The 22,418-nt window shown below is 36.5% G+C and overlaps 1 protein-coding gene across 3 annotated transcripts in view; it reads right to left on the reverse strand.

Moving 5' to 3' along the window:
• PTPDC1 (protein tyrosine phosphatase domain containing 1) overlaps positions 1-22,418 on the reverse strand; it is a gene marked incomplete at its 5' end in the record, with an annotated part of 86,470 nt that overhangs the window by 38,348 nt on the left and 25,704 nt on the right. For 2 of the 3 annotated variants that reach the window (XM_082657410.1, XM_082657409.1), the window contains one exon: positions 9,545-9,626. In XM_082657410.1, the coding sequence (XP_082513536.1) occupies positions 9,545-9,626 (82 nt within the window). Of the gene's footprint in view, positions 1-9,544; positions 9,633-22,418 lie in introns of those variants that run through there. The other variant, XM_082657411.1, reaches the window with a different exon arrangement.

Genomic DNA, 22,418 nt, shown 5'->3' on the forward strand with positions numbered 1-22,418 from the left:
ATAATTGAAATGAAAAGTACACCAGAAGGACTCAATAGCAGACTAAAAGATAAAGAGAAATGGATCAGCGAGCTAGAAGACAGAGTGGTGGAAATCACTGATTCTGAACAGAAAAAAGAAAAGAAATGAGGACAGTTTAAGAGACCTCTGGGATAATATCAAGTGCACTCATTTTGGCATTATAGAGGTCCCTGAAGTAGAACAGAGAGAAAAAAGGCCTGAGAAGATATCCGTAGACACAACAGCTGAAAACTTCCCTAACCTGGGAAAGGAAACAGTCACCCAAGTCCAGGAAGCATAGAGTCCCATGTAGGATTAATCCAAAGAGAAACACACCAAGACACATGGTAATCAAAATAACAAAAGTTAAAGAGAATATTAAAAGAAGCAAGGAAAAAGCAACAAATTACGTACAAGAGAACTCTCATAAGGCTATCAGCTGTTTTTTTTAGCAGAAATTCTGCAGGCCAAAAGGGAGTGACAACTTGTTGATGTGGTGTATCACAGTGATTGATTTGTGGATATTGAAAAATCCTTGCATCCCTGGGATAAATCCCACTTGATCATGGTGTATGATCCTTTTAATGTACTGCTGGATTTGGATTGCTAGTATTTTGTTGAGGACTTTTGTGTCTATGTTGATTAGTGATATTAGCCTATAATTTTCTTTTTTTTGTGGTATCTTTGCCTAGTTTTGGTATCAGGGTGATGGTGGCCTCACAGAAAGAGTTTGGGAGTCTTCTTTCCTCTGCAATTTTTTGGAACAGTTTCAGAAGGACAGGTGTTAGCTCTTCTCTAAATGTTTGATAGAATTCACCTGTGAAGCCATCCGGTCCTGGACTTTTACTTGTTGGGAGTTTTTTTTGATTTCAGTGCTGTGATTGGTCTGTTCATATTTTCTATTTCTTCCTGGTTCAGTCTTGGGAGACTGTACCTCTCTAAGAATTTGTCCATTTCTTCCAGATTGTCCATTTTATTGGCATATAGTTGCTTATACTAGTCTCTTATGATCCTTTGTATTTCTGCAGTGTCAGTTGTAACTTCTCCACTTTCACTTCTACTTTTATTGATTTGAGTCCTCTCCCTTTATTTCTTGATGATTCTGACTAAAGGTTCATCAATTTTGTTTATCTTTTCAAAGAACAAGCTTTTAGTTTCACTGTTCTTTGTTACTGTTTTCTTCATCTCTATTTCATTTATTTCTGCTCTCATCTTTACGATTTCTTTCCTTCTACTAACTTTGGGAATTGTTTGTTCTTCTTTCCCTAGTTGCTTTAGGTGTAAGGTTAGGTTGTTTACTTGAGATTTTTCTTGTTTCCTGAGGTAAGACTCTATTGCTTTAAACTTCCCTCTTAAAACTTCTTTTGCTGCATCCCATAGGTTTTGGATTGTTGTACTTTTGTGTTCGTCGGTACGTATTTTTTGATTTCCTCTTTGATTTATTTCTTCAGTGATTCATTGGTTGTTTAGTAGCATGTTGTTTAGCTTCCACATGTTTGTGTTTTTTACAGGTTTTTTTTCATGTAGGTTATTTCTAATCTTATAGCATTATAGATGGAAAATACGTTTGATATGATTTCATTTTTCTTACAAATTGAAGAATAAAAACTATATGATCATCTCAATAGATGCAGAAAAAGCTTTTGACAAAATTCAACACCCATTTATGATAAAAACTCTCTAGAAAGTGGGCATAGAGAGTGGGCATAGAAAGTGGGCATACCTCAACATAATAAAGGCCATATATGACAAACCTACAGTTAACATCTTACTCAAAGGTGAAAAGCTGAAAGCATTTCATCTAAGATCAGGAACAAGACAAGGATGTCCTCTCTCGCCACTTTTATTCAACATAGATTTGGAAGTCCTAGCTGTGGCAATCAGAGAAGAAAAAGAAATAAAAGGAATCTAAACTGGAAAAGAAGACATTAAACTGTCACTTTTGCAGATTACATGTTACTGTACATAGAAAATCCTAAAGATGCTACCAGAAAACTACTATAGCTGATTAATGAATTTGGTAAAGTTGCAGGATACAAAATTAAGACACAGAAACCTGTTGCATTTCTATACACTAGCAATGAAAAATCAGAAAGAGAAATTCAAGAAACAATCCCCTCCCAAAAAAAGAAACAATCCCATTTACCATCTCATCAAAAAGAACAAAATACCTAGGAATAAACTTACCTAAGGAGAAAAAAACCTGTACTCCAAAAACTATGAAACGCTGATGAAAGAAATCAAAGGTAACACAAACAGATGGAAAGATATACCATGTTCTTGGATTGGAAGAATGAGTATTGTCAAAATGACTACATTACCCAAGGAAATCTACAGATTCAATGCAATCCCTATAAAATTACCAATGGCATTTTCCACTGAACTAGAACAAAAAAACCTTAAAATTTGTATGGAGACACAAAAGACAATGAATAGCCAAAGCAATCTTGAAAAAGAAAAACAGAGCTGGAGGGATCAGGCTTCCTGACTTCGGACTACTACAAAGCGATAGTCATCAAAACAGTATGGTACCGGCACAAAAATAGAAATATAGATCAATGGAATAGGATAGAAAGCCCAGAAGTAAACCCACGCACCTATGGTCAATTTATCTATGAAAAAGGAGGCAAGACTATACAATGACAGAAAGACAGTCTCTTCAATAAGTGGTGCTGGGAAAACTAGACAGCTACATGGAAAAAAAATGCAATTAGAACATTCTTTCATAACATACACAAAAATAGGCTCAAAATGGATTAAAGACCTAAATGTGAGACCAGACACTATAAAACTCTTAGTGGAAAACATTGGCAGAACACTCTTGGACATAAATTGCAGCATTATCTTTTTCCATCTGTCTTCCAGAGTAATGAAAATAAAAACAAAAATAAACAAAGGAGACCTAATGAAACTCAAAAGCTTTTGCACAGCAAAGGAAACCATAAACAAAACGAAAAGACAACCCACAGAATGGCAGAAAATATTTGAAAATTATGTGACTGATGAGGGATCAGTCTCCAAAATTTACAAACAGCTCCTGTGGCTTAATATCATCAAAATGAACAACCCAGAAGACCTAAATACACATTTTTCCAAAGAAGACATACAGATGGCCAACAGGCATATGAAAAGATGTTCAACATTGCTAATTATTAGAGAAATGCAAATCAAAACTACACTGAGATATCACCTCACACAAGTCAGAATGGCTATTATCAGAAAATCCACAAACAATAAATGCTGGAGAGGGTGTGGAGAGAAGGAAACCCTCCTACATTGTTGGTGGGAATGTAAATTGGCACAGTCACTATGGATAACAGTATGAAAGTTCCTTTAAAAACTAAAAATAGAGCTATCATATGATCTTGCAATCCTATTCCTGGGCATATATCCAAAGAAAAACGTGGTCCAAAAGGATACATGCACCCCAATGTTCATTGCAGCACTGTTTACAATAGCCAAGACATGGCAGCAACCTAAATGTCCATCGACAGAGGAATGGATAAAGAAGACGTGGTACATATATACAATGGAATATTACTCAGCCACTAAAAATAACGAAATAATGCCATATGCAGCAACAAGGATGGACCTAGAGATTATCTAGGTCCTAGAGATAATGAGTGAAGTAAACCAGAGAAAGTGAAATATTGTATGATACCACTTACATGCAGAATCTAAAAAAAAATGATACAAATGAACTTATTTTCAAAACAGAAAGAGACTCACAGACTTAAAGAACAAACTTATGGTTACCGGGGGAATGGTGGGGTGAAGAGATAGTTAGGCAGTTTGTGACTGACATGTACACACACTGCTGTATTTAAAATGGATAACCAACAAGGACCTACTGTGTAGCACGGGAATGCTGCTCAATATTCTGTAATAACCTAAATGGGAAAAGAATTTGAAAAAGAATAGATACACGTATATGTATAAATGAATCACTTTGCTGTACACCTGAAACTAACAGAACATTGTTAAACAACTATACTCCAATATAAAATAAAAAGTTAAAAAAACTAAGATAAAAAACAAAAGGGAGTGGCAAGATATATTTAATGGGATGAAGGGCAATAACTTACAACCAAGAATACTCTACCCAGTAAAGCTCTTGGTTCTGATTTGATGGAGAAATCAAAAGCTTTACAGACAAGCAAAAGCTAAAAGGAGTTCAGCACCACCAAACCAGCTTCACAACAAATGTTAAAGGAACTTCTCCAGGCAAAAAAGAAAAATCCACAACCAGAAACAAGAAAATTACAAAATGAAAAAGCTCATAGGTAAAGGCAATCATACAGTAAAGGTAGGAAATAATCCACACACAAAGCTAGTAGAGGGGTTAAAAGACAAAAGTAGTAAAATCATCTATATCCACAATAAGCAGTTAAATGATACACTAAACGATTAGATGTAAAATATGACCTCAAAAACAGTAATTGTACAATATTGTAAAGCAACCATACTTCAATAAAAAAGGAAAAACCAGTAATCATGAGAAGAGTACAAATGCAGGTTTTTTTAAATGCATTTGAAATTAAGAGATCAAAAACTTAAAACAATCATGTATATACATAGACTGCTACACAAAAACCTCATGGTAACCACAAACCAAAAATCTATAATAAGTATACACTTAAAAGAGAAAAAGGAATACAACATAACACTAAAGACATTCATCAAATCACAAGAGAAGAAAACAAAGGAAGAAAGGGAATAAAAGACCCATAAAAGCAAATCCAAAATAATCAACAAAATGGCAATAAGAACATACACATCGACAATTACCTTAAATGTAAACTGACTAAATGCTCCAACCAAAAGACACAGAGTGGCTGAATGGATACAAAAGCAAGACCCGTGTATATGGTGCCTACAAGAGCCTTGCTTCAGATCTAGAGACACATACAGACTGAAAGTCAGGGGATAGAAAAAGGTATTCCAGAAAAATTGAAATCAAAAGAAAGCCAGAGTAGCAATACTTATATCAGACAAAATAGACTTTATTTTATTTTTAAAAAATTGTTTTATCATTCTTATTTATTGATTGATTTATATTTCTTGGCCAAGCCATGTGGCATGTGGGATCTTAGTTCCCCAAAAGGGATCGAACCCACACCCCCTGCACTGGAAGAATGGAGTCTTAACCACTGGACTACCAGGGAAGTCCAGACAAAATAGACTTTAAGATAAAGACTGTTACAACAGACAACGAAGAACACTACACAATGTTCAAGGGATCAATCCAAGAAGAAGATATACAGATTGTAAATATATATGCACCCAATATAGGAGGCACCTAAATACATAAAGCAAATATGAACAGACATAAAGGAAGAAATTTACAGTACCACAGTAGCAGTATGGGACTTTAAAACCTCACTTGCATCAATGGAGAGATTATGCATACAGAAAATTAATAAGGAAACACTGCCCTTAAATGACACATTAGACCAGATGGATTGTATTGAGATATATATATATATATATATATATATATATATATAAAGCATTCCATCTGAAAGCAGCAGAATACACATTCTTTTTAAGTGCACATGGAATATTTCTCCAGGATAGATCACATGCTAGGCCACAAAACAAGCCTCAGTAAATTTAAGAAAATTGAAATCATATCAAGCATCCTTTTTAAAAAAAATAAATTTATTTATTTATTAATTAATTCATTCATTCCTGGCTGCACTGGGTCCTCATTGCTGCACGTGGGCTCCATCTAGTTGCAGCGAGAGGAGGCCACCCCTAGCTGCGGTGCACGGGCTTCTCACTGTGGTAGCCTCTCCCACCATTGAGCACAGGCTCCAGGCACACAGGCCTCAGCAGTTGCAGCACATGGGGTCAGCAGCTATGGCTCAAGGGCTGCAGAGCACAGGCTTAGCAGCTGTGGCACATGGGCCCAGACGCTCCGTGCCACGTGAGATCCTCCGAGACCAGGGCTCGAACCTGCATCCTGTGCACTGCCAGGCAAACTCCCAACCACTGTACCACCAGGGAAGCCCTCAAGAATCTTTTTTGACCACAATACTATGAGACTCGAAATCAACCAGAAAAAAACTGCAAAAAACACAAACACATGGAGGTTAAACAAAATGCTACTAAACAAGTAATGGATCACAGAAGAAGTCAAAGAGGAAATTAAAAGAAAACCTAGAGACAAATGAAAACAAAACACGACAATCCAAAACCTATGGGATGCAGCAAAAAGTTCTAAGAGGGAAGTTTACACTAATACAAGCTTACCTCCGGAAACAAGAAAATCTCAAATAAACAACCTAACCTTATACCTCAAAGAACTAGAGAAAGAAGAACAAACAAAACCTGACGTTAGTAGAAGGAAAGAAATCATAAAGATCAGAGCAGAAATAAACAAAATAGGGATGACAAAAACAATAGCAAAGATCAGTGAAACTAAAAGCTGGTTCTTTGAAAAGATAAACAAAATTGATAAACCTTTAGCCAGAATCATCAAGGAAAAGAGGGACAGGACTCAAAACCAATAAAAGTAGAAATGAAAAAGGAGAAGTTATAACTGACACCACAGAAATATAAAGGATCATAAGAGACTACTACAAGCAACTCTATGCTGATAAAATGGACAACCTGGAAGAAATGGACTAATTCTTAGAAAGGTACAAACTCCCAAGTCTGAACCAGGAAGAAATAAAAACTATGAACAGCCCAATTACCAGTAATGAAACTAAATCAGTAATGAAAAAAAAAAACTCCCCAACAAGTAAAAGTCCAGGACCAGATGGCTTCACAGGTGAATTCTATCAAACATTTAGGGAAGAGTTAACACCTATCCTCCTCAAACTATTCCAAAAATTTGCAGAGGAAGGAATACTTCCAACTCATTCTATGAGGCCAGCATCCCCTGATACCAAGATCAAAGAAAATTATAGGCCAATATCACTGATGAACATAGATGCAAAAATCCTCAACAAAATACCAAAATCCAAACCAAATCCAACAATATATTAAAAGGATCATATACCATGATCAAATGGGATTTATTCCAAGAATGCAAGGATTTTGCAATATCTGCAAATCAATCAATATGATATACCACATTAACAAACTGAAGAATAAAAACCATGTCATCATCTCAATAGATGCAGAAAAAGCTTTTGATAAAATCAAACATCCAGTTATGATAAAAACTCTCCAGAAAGTGGGAGTAGATGTAACATACCTCATCTTAATAAAGGCCATATATGACAAACCCACAGCTAACATCATACTCAATGGTGAAAAGCTGAAAGCATTTCCTCTAAGATTAGGAATAAGACAAGGATATCCACTCTCGCCACTTTAATTCAACATAGTTTTGGAATTCCTAGCCACAGCAATCAGACAAGAAAAAGAAATAAAAAGAATCTAAATTAGAAAGGAAGAAGTAAAACTGTTAATGTTTGCAGATGACATGATACTACACATAGAAAATCCTAAGGATGTCACCAGAAAACTACTAGAGCTGATTAATGAATTTGGTAAAGTTGAAGGACACAAACTTGATACACAGAAATCTGTTCATTTCCATACACTAACAATGAACTATCAGAAGGATAAATAAGGAAACAAGCCCATTTACCATTGCATCAAAAAGAATAACATACCTAGGAATAAACCTACCTAAGGAAACAAAAGACCTGTACTTAGAAAACTGTAAGACACTGATGAAAGAAACTGAAGATGACATAAACAGATGGAAAGATATACCATGTTCTTGGACTGGAAGAATCAATATTGTTAAAATGACCATACTGACCAAGGCTATCTACAGATTCAATGGAATCCCTATCAAAATACCAATGCCATTTTTCACAGAACTAGAATAAATAATTTAAAAAAATTTGTATGGAAACAAAAGACCCCAAATAGCCAAAACAATCTTGAGAAAGAAGAACAGAGCTGGAGGTATCATGCTCCCTGACTTCAGACTATACTACAAAGCTACAGTGATCAAAACAGTATGATAGTGGCACAAAAACACACATAGATCAATAGGGATAGAGAGCCTAGTATAAACTCAAGCACTTATGGTCACTTAATCTATGACAAAGGAGGCAAGAATATACAATGGGGAAAAGACAGTCTCTTCAATAAGTGGTGCTGGGAAAACTGGACAGCTACATGTAAAAGAATGAAATTAGAACATTCTGTAACATAATATACAAAAATGAACTCAAAATGAATTAAAGACCTAAATTTAAGACTGGTACTGTACAACTCCTAGAGGAAAACACAGGCAGAACACTCTTTGACATAAATTGTAGCAACAGTTTTTTGCATTTGTCTCCTAAAGCAAAGGAAATAAAAGCAAAAATAAATAAATGAGACCTAATTAAATCTAAAAGCTTTGGCACAGCAAAGGAAACCATCGACAAAATGAAAAGACAACCTACTGAATGGGAGAAGATAGCTGCAAATGATATGACCAATAAGCGATTAATATCCAACATATATTGATATAAACAGGTCATACACCTGATGAAAAAATGGACAGAACTGAACAGACATTTTTCCAAAGAGGAAATACAGATGGCCAACAAAGATGCTCAACATAGCTAATCAACAGGGAATTGCAAATTAGAACCACAATGAGATATCACCTCACACCTGTCAGTATGGCTATCATTAAAAAGAACACAAATGACAAATGTTGGCGAGGATGTGGAGAAAAGGGAAACTTTGTACACTGTTCGTGGGAATGTAAATTGGTGTGGCCACTGTGGAAAATAGTATAGAGTTTTCTCAAAAAACTAAAAATAGAACTACCATATAGAACTTCCACTCTTGGGTATATATCCAAAAGAAAGAAAAGCATTAACTCGAAAAGATACATGCACCCCAATGTTCACAGCAGCGTTATTTACAATTGCCAAGATATGGATGCAACCTAAGTGTCCATCAACAAATGAACGTTTAAAGAAGATGTGGCGTATATATACACAATGGAATTTATTCAGCCATAAAAAAGAACAAAATCTTGCCATTTGCAGTAACATGGATGGACTTGGAGGGCACTATGCTAAGTGAATAAGTCAGAGAAAGACAAGTACTGTACAATATCACTTATATGTGGAATATAAAAAATACAACAAACTAGTGAATATAACATAAAAGACTCACAGATATTGAGAACAAACTAATGGTTACCAGTGGTGGGGGGAGCAATACAGGAGTAGGGGACTGGGAGGTACAAACTACTGGGTGTAAGATAAGCTCAAGGATATATTGTACAACACAGGGAATATAGTCAACATTTTGTAAGAACTGTAAATGCAAAGTAACCTTCAAAAATTGTATAAAAAATTAAGGAATAAAAAAGGCTAAGGTCATTAATCAGGATTTTGAAAAGGAATTTTAACAGGTGAAAATAGTAAGGCAGAAATAAACAAAAGGCTGTAAGTAGTACCTGCAACTTGAGATTCCAATATGAAGAATCAGCCTTTTCTTTCATGTGTATTCATATAACTATTAAACTCTAGTTTACACAAAGACAAAAAGCATATTAAAGAACTATTACCTTTCATGTTTGCAGCATACCCACTGTTATTCACCAAAGTAGAATATGGTTGTTCATTTTGAGGCAAGACTCCCGCAGCCATGGTAGTCTGTTGGGGGAGAAAAGATTACTTTTTGAAGGTTTGCCTATAGAATATTCATATGCTAATCACGTATAATGTGCTAGACTTCTACTGTCTTATACAGCAGTCATTAGCTAAGGGGTTATTGAGCACTTGAAATGTGGCTAGTACAGATTTGAGATATGTTGTAGATAAAGAATACAAGATTTTGGAGACTTGTACAAAAAAAGAATGTAAAATATCTAATTTTTTACATTTATTTGGCATTGAAATATTTTTGATATATTGGGTTAAATACATTTTTAAAATTATTTTTCTGATTCTTTTTATTGTTACTGGCGAATCTAAATTTGAATATGTGGCTCACATGATATTCTACTGGACAGTGCTGTGCTAGACAGTAAGGACATTACAGAGAAAAATAAGACATACTCTTCCTATACATTTATAGTCTGTTGGGAAGATAAGATGTAGACACAAATAATGCTAATATGTGCTAAGTGTCACAAGGCAGTCTTGGACAAGCAAGACGGCTGTCCAATTTGAGGGTAGGTGCAAGGCTTGAAGAAGGAATTTGTACTTGAACTGGGCTCAAGGAGTAACATTTATTGTGGACATGACAGTACACTAGGCAATTAAACAGAAGCCCTCATTCTTTACTAAAAGTAAGGTAGATAGCTAGTGGGAAGTAGCCGCATAGCACAGGGAGATCAGCTTGGTGTTTTGTGACCACCTGGAGGGGTGGGATATGGAGGGTGGGAGGGAGATATGGGAACATATGTATAACTGATTCACTTTGTTATAAAGCAGAAACTAACACATCATTGTAAAGCAATTATACGCCAATAAAGATGTAAAAAAAAAAAAGAGTTTACTGAGTTTATGACTTTACAGTTAACAGTCTTCATCTAGCTCATGCTAAGCTATATGGCTAAGTGTTCACTGTGTTCCTATGGTTTCTCCACTGAGGAAAGTGAAGTAAATCTTTTTATGTGTCAAAAAGCAAAAACTGCCACCTTTCTGAAGCCCCTATTATGTGTTGGATTGTGAAATAAGGAAAACACATTGATCTTTGTTCCCTGGTTCCTGACACAGAGCAACTAGACCATCGTAAATTCCTAAGTGATAGGAGCCCAAGGAGCCTCTTTTGTTCCAATTCTAATGAGGCAACTTTAACTCTAGGTGGGCTACTGGATGGCTCCTGGATTGCACTGGTCACCAGAAAGACCAAGCCATGATTAGAAGCTTGGAATGTTCTAGAAGGGGAGAGTTGACTGTGACACAACAGAAAGTCACACACAATATTAACGTTTTTTTCTAAATAATGATTTTAATATTTTTCTTTGAAAAAGCACGTTTATTGTTTGGGCATCAATGACTGGGGGGGTCAAACTATAATTTTTATATGGTTATGTATTTTTTTTAAATGCTCTAAAAATCTGTTGAAATTTTTTGCACCAATAAATTAACAGTGGCAATTAATACAGCCTTAATATTTTTCCCTAGAGCATTTATTTTTGTGAGAAAAATCACTTCACAAATTTCAGGGGTCCTCCGAGAATTTCAAATTCACTAAAATTTTATTTCTAAAATCAAGTTTTATATGCTCAATAGGTATAAAATTTTTAATCTAAAGTCCTACTCAATGAAACTGTCTCCCTTCAAAAGAAATACAAGAATTAAAATCATAGAGGTGCTCTAACATGAAAGAAAAAAGAAATTCCTGCAATATTTATATACAAATCTGGTATCATACTAATTAATACAAAATTTTATAATGGGCATAACATTTCAAATGAATGTTACATAAAGACAAGAAGTCAATGGACTAATGGAACAAGTTGTTCCAGGAAACTCATTAGCAAAAACTTAATTTGAAAGAATATACATTATGATTAGATTTACAGTAAACATTTTTACCATATTACTTTTCAAAAATTTGGACTTTTAAAACATGTTTTGACCAAAAAACAATTTATCACCATGTTAGAACCATGGAATTTTAGAGCAGTCAGAGTTCTAGCCCAGGCTGTTTTGTAGATGAGGAGTTATAAAGCATATCCCAGGTGATCCAGCATGTGGTAACAAGGTAGAACCAGTTGTCACTTTTTCTGTGAAGGCTTCCCTGATGCCACCCTAAGCTCTTCAGCTGTAATGTAATGAAATGCGTCTACTGGACTGGCTCCCCTGCACACCACGGGGTCTCGAGAGGAGAAGCCATGATTTGCTCATCTCTCTCTCTAAAGAAGGGGAGAGTCTGGTGTAAGGAACACATTCACTGCACATCTGTTGAGCTGAAATGGGCATACTAGACTGAGTTTCATGGATCTATTCATGTCTTATTTATGTGTGTATCCCCAAGACCTAGAGCTCACTGAAAACATGGCTTTTCATGTTGTGGTTAAGACTCCCCGCTTCCAATGCAGGGGGCGCGGGTTCGATCCCTGGTCGGGGAATTAAGACCCCACATACTGTGCCGCGCAGCCAAAATAACAAACAAAAACAAAAAAACAGAAAAACTCCATGGCTTTAAAGAGTGTTGAATTAATTTTACTCTTTTGGGTAGCAAAAAGTACAAATATGATTGTGGACTGTCTTTAAAAACTTTCTTTTTAACTAGCCCCTCAGAAACTCAAACTTGTAAGGAACCTCAGAAGTCCTCTATTAGAATCCTAACCCACAAGAGCATTCTCTCCACAATGTCTTTGAACAGTAACACTGACATTATCACACAGCTCTGGTAGTTAGAAAGCTCTTTATAACGTGGCCACTCTGTAATTTCTGCCCATTGGTGAGAAATATTTCTGCCCTTTGAGACTACACAGAACAATAAATAAACCCTTTCTTCCTCATATCAAAAGCTGGCTGGCAATCATCCCAAATTACATCTTCCCAGACTAAGGACCAGCAGTTCCTCCCCTCACCGTTTTTCATATGTAATGGTTCTAGACCTCACAGACCTGGATGCTGTTTTCTATTTACACTCTATAGTTATTCATATCCTAGTACTCAGAGCTGAGAGGTATCCCTCAGGTGGCGTGTGATCATCAAAAATTAGAACAAAAACAATCAGCTCCTCTGTCTGCAGTGAATGTGGCTTACCATCATATTTCAGCAGTCTCAAGCAGTTTTCAGCAGTCTCAAGACACATCAGGATACAATGGTTAAAAAAAAAAGGCTAAAAAATGATCTATAGTACATTTCGAGGTTAAAAAATGGACATTCAGTACAGATAATTAAACATATATAAAAGTTTAAAGTGAAATAAATGGTACAGAAGAAGAAGTAAAGTCTCCATTCCTATCTCCCAGCCCAAGTTTTACTCCCCAGAGGTAAACAATGTAAACATAGGCTTTAGTTCTTCCGGTGGGTAGTGACTATATGTACACCTCTGGTTATTATTTTATCATCTTTAAAATGATTCACCAGACTATTGAATTCCTGGTATAAAAGATGAGGAAATTGGCTCATTTACTCTACCAACCTCCTACCATGCCAAACCTTTCCCCATTTAATACATCATTATATTTTTAATTCTTCTGATTATCTTTGTAATTTTAGATAACATCCTTTAACCATCTTTTCTTCTATCAACTTTAAACAGTATCATGACTCCTTACCTTGTAAAATAAGAAAAGTAGTTTATCTGTATTATTCCATTTCACCTTTCCCCTCCACTTCCACGTTCTGCTAACTATATCATTTCTTATTTTTAAAGATTTTTAATTTTTAAGCTTTAGCTATATCTGTAATTAAGTTTCCCATGCTTTGTCTATAGGCTCATTCCAATATGTAAGATGAAATACAATATAATTATTGAGTGTATTAGATATTTTATATATATATATATATCTGTATACACATATGTATAATCCATACATATTTACCTTAAAAATATTTTTTACCAAGTCTTATGCTTGGACTCATATAAAAAGAAGTGCAATCGTGTATCACAAAACCTGTGCTGCTCAAAGTAAAACATTCCAAGCATCAGTGTCAAGTGGATTATCCTTTATTTCATTAGCTGCTTAAAACAAGGGCAGATTTTGTTCTGCTGTAAATTTAGACAATGTATTTCTTATACAGACTTCCCCGTTTGTTTGTTTGTTTTGCGGTACGCGCGCCTCTCCCTGCCGTGGCCTCTCCCGTTGCGGAGCACAGGCTCTGGATGAGCAGGCTCAGCGGCCATGGCTCAAGGGCCCAGCACGAACCAGCGTCCCCTGCATCGGCAGGCGGACTCTCAACCACTGCGCCACCAGGGAAGCCCTCAAATTCTTAATCATACTATCTACTTGCTTTTTAAAAATATTTTTTCCAAGCCCTTTGGGTTCCTAATTCTAATGTGGATGAAAAGCTTCCTAGGCCCACTAAACAGTTACCAACCTAGGATTTCTTTTAATTGCACCCCTGAGTTGAGGCCACTGTTCCTCAGATTCTGCTTTGGCTTTGCTCTATCCTCAAGTAATTTTTTCATGAAAGGTGAATGGATGACGAACTTTCTAAGTCCTCTCATTCTGAAAATATTTATTTTATCCTCATACTTAGATGATAATTTGGCTACTTACAGAATTCTACGTTGAAAGCCATATTATGTCATGTCTACTGTGTTTTAACAAACAACATTGCTGATGAGAAGTCTGGATGTCAATCAGTATATTAGAAACAGGCCCTTTTCATTAACCTTGATTATTAGTTCCTTCCAATATGTAGATTGAGTCTCCTTCAGAAGCTAAAATTGTCTGTGTACCAAGTACCATGATCTATATTTTAAGTGCTTTACTTTACAAAATCCACATCATTCTTACATAATCACTCTATGCAGTATATACTATTATTAGCTCCATTTTCTCAGGTGGGAAACCTTGCTTGAGATTACACATTTTCACTGGTAGAGCTGGGACATGAATACAGCCTGCACGCTTCTAATACCAATCCACTGTGCCCTACAGAAAGATCTGACCAATTTACACAATTTATTAAAAGACAAGTCTTTTCTCTCGTCCTCATCAATGCCAGCCATTTTAAACCTTTTTAACAGAATCATCTCATTATTGTTTTACTTTGCATTTCTTAAGTGAGGCAAAGTAGTTTTTCAGAAGCTTTTTTAAAAACGTGAATTTCTTGTAAATAAACTGCCTGCTTCAGAATTTAGCCCTTTTCCTACTGGGACATTTGCCCCTTTCTTACAGACTTGCAAGATGTCTTTCTATATTAATATCAACTCTTCATCATATATGCTGCACATCTTTTTATTTATTTATGTTTGATGTGGACCATTTTTAAAGTCTTTATTGAACTTGTTACAATATAGCTTCTGCTTTATGTTTTGGTTTTTTGGCCTCAAGGCATATGCTATCTTAGCTCCCTGACCAGGGAACGAACCTGCACCCCCTGCATTGGAAGGTCAAGTCTTAACCACTGGACCACCAGGGAAGTCCCTGTACATCTTTTTAAAAATAGCTTACCATGTCTTAAATATGTTGTGTGTTTTGCCTAGCAGTCTTACTCTGTCCTGTAGTCCAGACTGTAAGATTTTTCTATTGACTTTTCTGGCTGCAGTGACACAATACAAAAAGCTTTCTCCAATATAAGCTGTAAATCCCAATTTAATGTCTCCCATTTGGGGGTGATAAATGCTGTCCTTTTTTTGCAGGTTAACAGTACTATTGCTAAAACATAAGTTAATCTACAAAATTAAAGATAGTCCATCTTTAAAGAATATCATATGTATCCTAATATGACTTTATAAAAGCCATCTTTAAAAGTAGTAAAATAAAATATTCTTATTTGTAAATTATCTACAATTGTAAAGCTTAAATACTATATTTTACCAAACAACACGACATGCTTTATATGAAAAAGTAATTCTTCTAACCTAGGAAAAACAGTGGAAGAATGGAAAATTTTCTTTAAAGGTGTTAGTAACCCAAGAGTTACTATACATGCGTACAGTTAAATTACCAATTTTCAAAGATCTGAAATATATAATAAACATTAGTTTGAGAAACAGAATATTTCAAGACCATTCAAAATCTAAGAGTTAAAACAGAAAATCAGCTCTATTTGTATCTGTAAGGCCATCAAAAGCATCCAGCGCAGATTCCTTTTCATTCTTCTCGCAGTTGCTGATCACTTGCCTTCATCTAAACTCTAGTAGCCTCAGTTCCACTGCTTTATAAATTAAACAGCTTTCCTGTTTTCCTGAACAACCAGTCAAACTTTCATCCTGTTTTACTTAATCCTTCTTTCTCCTCAAGGAAATCCTCATTACTTATTCAATAGGTCTCAATTGCTGACTTTTTTTCCCTTTCTCATTAGACTAGTTATTTGAAATCAGTATGGCAGCTCCAGAGCTGCCTTTATTTTAGGCTAATTTAGCCCATTGCTTAAGGCCATATCTTTCTAAGGCTTCCACCTGCTTCTCTGGGTATTATGAGGCCTTTCTTCTCTGGCTGGTGGGAACACGAACTATTTCCAGCCCCCTGAGTGCCCTGAAAACTGTTCTGTCTACTCCTTCCTGTATCTTTCCCTAGTCTTGAGTAATTTGCACAGGTCAGTACTCAGCCAAATACTTTAGGCCAGCGAAGACTTAAGGGCCCTCTGCACGTTTCTGAAGGCTCTCTTCACACTGCTCCCTTCTCTCCAGTACGCTACGCTGCAAATTCTAGCCACCCTGGCTCTCTACACATCTCTGAGAAGGCTCTGTTTAGGTACCCCTGCACTGCAGCCTACAGATTGTTTCCAGAGAGGCAGCTGGTGCAACCTTAGGCTCATCACATTTCTCTTCTCTCAGATATCACAATTCCAAGCTGCCTGCTTTCCAATGTCCAAAACCCATTTTTTATATATTTTGCCTGGCTTTATAGTTATTTCAGGCAGGAGGGTGATTCTGGTCTCTGTTATTTCATCTTGGTTGGAAGCAGAAATCTCCGTTGGCCCTCTTCAAATACCTCAAATTCAGGGGAACTCTGCAAGAGTGCTCATTGTGCATTGACTCTGCATAAAAACATTAATTTACTGTCCAATTATATACAGCTCAACTAGGTTAGTTAAACTATATGGTATAGTCAAAAGTTCTCTGTTTAAATCTTGACTCAGTTCATTGCCTTCTGTATGAACCATTTTGAGCTTCAATTTTATCTTCTGTAAAATGAGGATTATTATATCTACTTTCTTAGGATGCTGTGAAGATGAGAGGTTGTGTAAGTGTGTGTTTCTAGCACAATGTCCGGTATATAGGTATTCAATAAATGCTTATTTTCATTTGCAAGCCAGTATCTGTAATCTTTTTGTTTCTCTCCCTTCTGTCTATACTCACTTCATTTTCCTGTGATTTTTTATAAGAATCTGTAAAGGATTCCCTTCATTATCTGTAAAACAGTCCTGCCAGTAGTTAGTAATGGTTGAGCTTTTCAAGAAGATTTATAAAAATATTATCTCCATTCACAACTGAATTTATTTCATGTGCCTGGTTGTAGATTCAGGAGAAAAAGGGTTTGAATAGTAATCCTATCATTTCACTGCACCATCATATATTACTTAACTTCATGTTCTGCTCCTTATGACAGATATTTTGCTCACTCTATCCTAGAATTTGCTTTTATTCCAAAAGTCCCTCAAAATGACTCAATTGTTAGGATTAATCACGCGCTATTTAGTACCTAATACTTAAAAGTTAGAGCAGCATGGACTATGACTCATACTGTTAAGGATCATCACAAAGTAAGAGTTCGATACAAAGTATGTTCTACTTCATAAAAAAGTCATTTCACACCAGAGACTGGGTTCTGAGGTGGACTGAGGAGTTCTTAGGTCACTACTTTCCCTTCCATCTTCCAGATACACAGTGATCTGCCAAAATCTACATGTGTATTTTTGGGAGAAAATTTGTGGGGATTACATTAAGAAGTGCCTGGGAAGTTAGAAGTGTGGTATAATCCTTCCTAGATTCTCAAAGCACTACCACTCCAACTTGCATCAGAATCACCTTGGGTGCTTGTGGAAAATGCAAATTCCTTGGCCCACCCTCAAAATGTCTGAGTTGGTAAGTTTGGTGTAACAATTTGTATTATCAAATTGTTATTATTATTGTTATTGTTATTATTACACGCCAGCTCATTCTGGTAAGAGGCCTTCTGCCCACACTTAAAGAAGTACAGTCAATATGATTAGATTCTACACAGCAACCATGACAGAAGAATTTGAGGCTGAAAAACTTAAGTTTGTAGGGGGAAAAACAGAGATGGAAGCCCAAGTCTATAAGCGAACACATGAAACCTATATAAATATTTTTATGTTCATGAATAATAACTAAAACACATAAGCTTACTCGATGCCAGGCACTGTTCCAAATGCTTTATATATCCTAATTCATACAATATCCATGACAACACTATTAGGTGAATACTACCATTATTCCCATTTTAAAAAAATAATTTTATTTATTTATTTTTTTAACATCTGTATTGGAGTGTAATTGCTTTACAATGGTGTGTTAGTTTCTGCTTTATAACAAAAAAATAGCTTTATTTTTTAGAGCAGTTTTAGGTCCATAGCAAAACTGAGTAGAAGGTATGGAGATTTCCCATAAACCCCCACCCTACCTCGCACATGCACAGCCTTTTTCCCATTATCAACAATCCCCACCAAAGTGGTACATCTGTTGCAATAGATGAACCTACACTGACACATCATAATCACCCAGAGTCCACAGTTTACCTTAGGGTTCACTCTTGGTATTAGACACTGTGGAACTGGACAAATGCATTGCATGTATCCACCATTATAGTATCATACAGAATATTTTCACTACCTTAAAAATCCTCTATGCTCCACTTAGTTATGCTCCCTACCCCACCCCAGCAACCATTGATCTTTTTATTGTCTCCGTATTTTGGCTTTTCCAGAATGTATTGATAATACAGTTGGAATCATACATTATGTAGCCTTTTCATATTGGGTAATTTCACTTAGTAATATGGAAGTAAGGTTCTCCATGTCTTTTCATGGCTTGATAGCTAATTTCTTTTTAGTGCTGAACAATATTCCATTCTCTAGATGTAACAGTTTATTCACTAACCTAATTAAGAACTTGGTTGCTTCCAAGTTTTGGTAATTATGAATACAGTGGCTATAAACATCTGTGCGCAGGTTTTTGTGTGAGCATAGGTTTTACAGCTCCTTTGGGTAAACACCATGGAGCATGACTGCTGGATCATATGGTAAGAACATGTTTAGTTTGTACATTATTTCTATTTTACAGATTAGGAAACTAAGGCAAAGAGAAACCAAATAATTTGCCTGAAGTCACGTCTATTATTTGAATTGGGATTTGAGCTGGGATTTGAATTTACACAGTTTAGCTCCAGAGTTAGTGCTCTTAACCACTACACATACAGCTTCTCAACAATTAATAAAGACCTCACACTAAATAAAAGGAACGTCACTGTTAGTCAGCTACACTATGCATTGTAACCTGGCTACGCTGGATTCTGCACCATTTATAAATTCTTCATTTTCAAGAAACTCTTCAGATCTCCTTTCCACAGCAAAATTTTCAAATTTATTTTGCTCTTTGCAGGCAATCTGCTGATTCTCATTCCAAATCTTCATTCACTGCTGTACCAAAGACAAATATCAAGAACACAGCCCCTTTTAGGTTTAACACATTTTAGGTTCCTCCCTCCCAACAGAAAAAGAAATGCAGCTGGTCTGAACGTAACGTTATAAAATCTAAACATATTTTCAATAGAGTCGTTGGCACTTACTGGCTCTGTGATCTTAAGCACACTTACTAACATCTCTGAGACTCACTATCTGCTCTGCAGTAGTTATAAAGATTACCTGAGAGCCAGTACACAGATCTAACTCCATGCCTGATCCATAATTCAGTCTGTTCTCAAGACAGCAGCCAGAGTGATCTTGTTAACTTCATGTCACCCTTCTCTTCAAAACCCTTCTAGTCACCCTATTTACAATTTAAACCAGCTCCCCTTCCCTGTTCCACTTTTCTCTTCAGGACTTATGAATAGCACATTACATAATTTACTTATTTATCCTGTTTATCATCTGCCTTTCTCTACCCAATGAAGACATAGATTTTTGTCTGCTTTGTCAACTGTTATGCCTCAAAAGCCCAGAAAAGGGCCTGTCACTAGTAGGTGCTCAAAGATTTGTTGAACAAATACATGAATATATGTTCAATAAAAAGTAGCTGCCACCACACCACCATCATTTAATCTCTTTGAACCTCAGCTTTTTAATCTGTAAAGGAGGCATAGTAATAGTGCTTTACTTATCTCAAGATTATCGCTAAAAGCCTATTAATTACATGACAGTACCACTACGCAAATGCAAGGAATGGCATTCTCACTATCTTAGCTTTCCTGATCACAGTTATATCTCCAACTGCTCACCTATTTTCAAACTGACAAATTTGTATTTCTTCTAATTCCCTGAGGTGTGTAGCTGTTTTTCTTCAGCCAGCCAAATACACATGATGACAATAAATTCAACCCTCAGCCCAAATTTTCTCTCCTTTAGGATGCCTTCGTAATACCAATTACACTGTTTATTCACATCCCCTTATCATGAAGGGCTGACTGAAGATTTATCTAGTGGCCCGGATGCTATAAAACATAGCTTCCTAATACCACAGTAGTATTTTGTTCTTAAAAGAATTAAAGCACTCCTTATGACCTTTTATGTAGTAAAACAAAACCAAACCAGGTTACTTTTAAACTGTAAGTCCTCACCTCTGAATCTGCAACCTCAAAAAAACAAAACAAAAAACTCCAAAAACAACAAAAAAACCCCAAACCCCCAGAACTATATAAAATCCCCTTTCTCCTCAAATCACTTCCGGAGGGCAGGTAGGCAACATTTAAAAAACACCTTTTCTTTTTTAAATCCCTCCAGCCTTTCTAACTATGTAAGTCCTCAGGGAAAGAACTAAGGACTGCTTTGAATATACGATATGTCTAGCAGTTTGCTATGAACTTCACTGGCTTCTGTGATCTCACACCTTAAATACACCTTAGGCAGGGTCCCTGTCTCTCAGGAGACTCATCACAGATCAGGGAAAAACAATACTACAGTAGGATTCTCACCATTTCATCATTTAAAGAAATATGCTGTTTGTTTCAGATTCTTCAGAAAACACATTATGATAAAGCAGATAGGTAAGATATTAACAATAGGTGAAGCTGGTTTTCACAAGCAAGGTTTCCATACTCCCTAGCCTTTTCCCACAAAAAACCACATCTGGCTGGTTATTCCTACAGAGTTGAACCAACCTCACGTGAACATCACCACCACAGATACTTCTAAACTCATAAGGAGGTCAACAATTCCTAATTCAACACTCATCAGAATCACTTGGAGGGCTTTCTTAAAAACCCAGACTGCTAGGCCCCACCCCCAGAATTTCCACTCAGTAGGTCTGAGTGGGGCTGAGAATCTGCATTTTTAACTAGTTTCCAGTGATGCTGATGCTTTGAGAACTACTGCATTAGGTAAGCAATCTGCATTTACCTAACAGCACATATTCTATAGGTTATTGTCAAAGAGTGTCTCCTGGGTTCTGTTAAAACCTGTCACACAAGCAAACCTTGCTTTTTTTCTGAGCCAATCTTTGCAATGTCTTGAAATACATTAAGGAGTCCTACATCATCAACCAGACCTAGAAAAAGCGTCATGTTCCTGGGTGAGACCTGGGCACTAATGTTCCTACCAAAATTCTATTTTAAACCAAACACATCACCTGGAATCAGGGCATTGCTATGCAAGTGGTATCAGCAAGAAGAAAGACTCTCCACATCAGCCACTTTTTAGTCAAGCACCACACCCCGCATCATTTTGGAGACCATAATTAGGATTCCTAACCAACAGATGTTTATTATCTGAATATTCCTTTTAGTAAGTATATAAGTATTACAGACATATAATTACATTCACCTTTAAATACACATATTGTGACACTGTGTAGAATGTTTTAAATAAATTGCAGCTAGTTCAACACGAAAAGCTTAAACTACTAGATGAAGCAGAGTTTACTATTCACTTTACTATCCCCATTTATTTACAGACTGGGAAGGATAACAAGATTTTACACCTCTTAAATTCCTGAACTACTTCTCAAAGAAAAAGCCATCCTGTGAAACATATTTCAAATACCTGGGTGACAAGCTTGGATGACTTAAAACATATGCAGGTGTGTAGCTCCTGGGACACCACAGGCTTAGATTAGACCTTCTATAGCAAGATAGAGAATATCTGGTTTAAGTAGTAGATTGAACTCATACACTAGCTTCCCCTTCCTCCTAAGACCCTGGTGAGAAAAAATTTTAAAAAGAATAAGCTCGGGGCTTCCCTGGTGGCGCAGTGGTTGAGAGTCCGCCTGCCGATGCAGGTGACACGGGTTCGTGCCCCGGTCTGGGAGGATCCCACATGCCGCGGAGCGGCTGGGCCCGTGAGCCATGGCCGCTGAGCCTGCATGTCTGGTGCCTGTGCTCCACAATGGGAGAGGCCACAACAGTGAGAGGCCCGCGTACTGAAAAAAAAAAAAGAGTAAGCTCACAGAGCAAGTAGCAAGAGTCTTCAATGGATTTTGGAAGAAAGAAAGCAGATGAAAGTAAAGAGGCAACTAAAACTGAGTGGCCTAAAATACGACCATGAAGAGGGTAACAACAGATGGTTATGTCTCATCAGAAAAGATGGAAGACAGTGAGATGACCACCTTCGAAGTGCTGAAAGAAATACATGGTCAACCAAGAATTCTATAACCAGCTAAATTCTCCTTGAAAAATGAAGGCG

The sequence above is a fragment of the Grampus griseus genome, assembly GCF_964374135.1.
Source record: "Grampus griseus genome assembly, chromosome: 6".
NCBI classification, from domain to species: domain Eukaryota; kingdom Metazoa; phylum Chordata; class Mammalia; order Artiodactyla; family Delphinidae; genus Grampus; species Grampus griseus.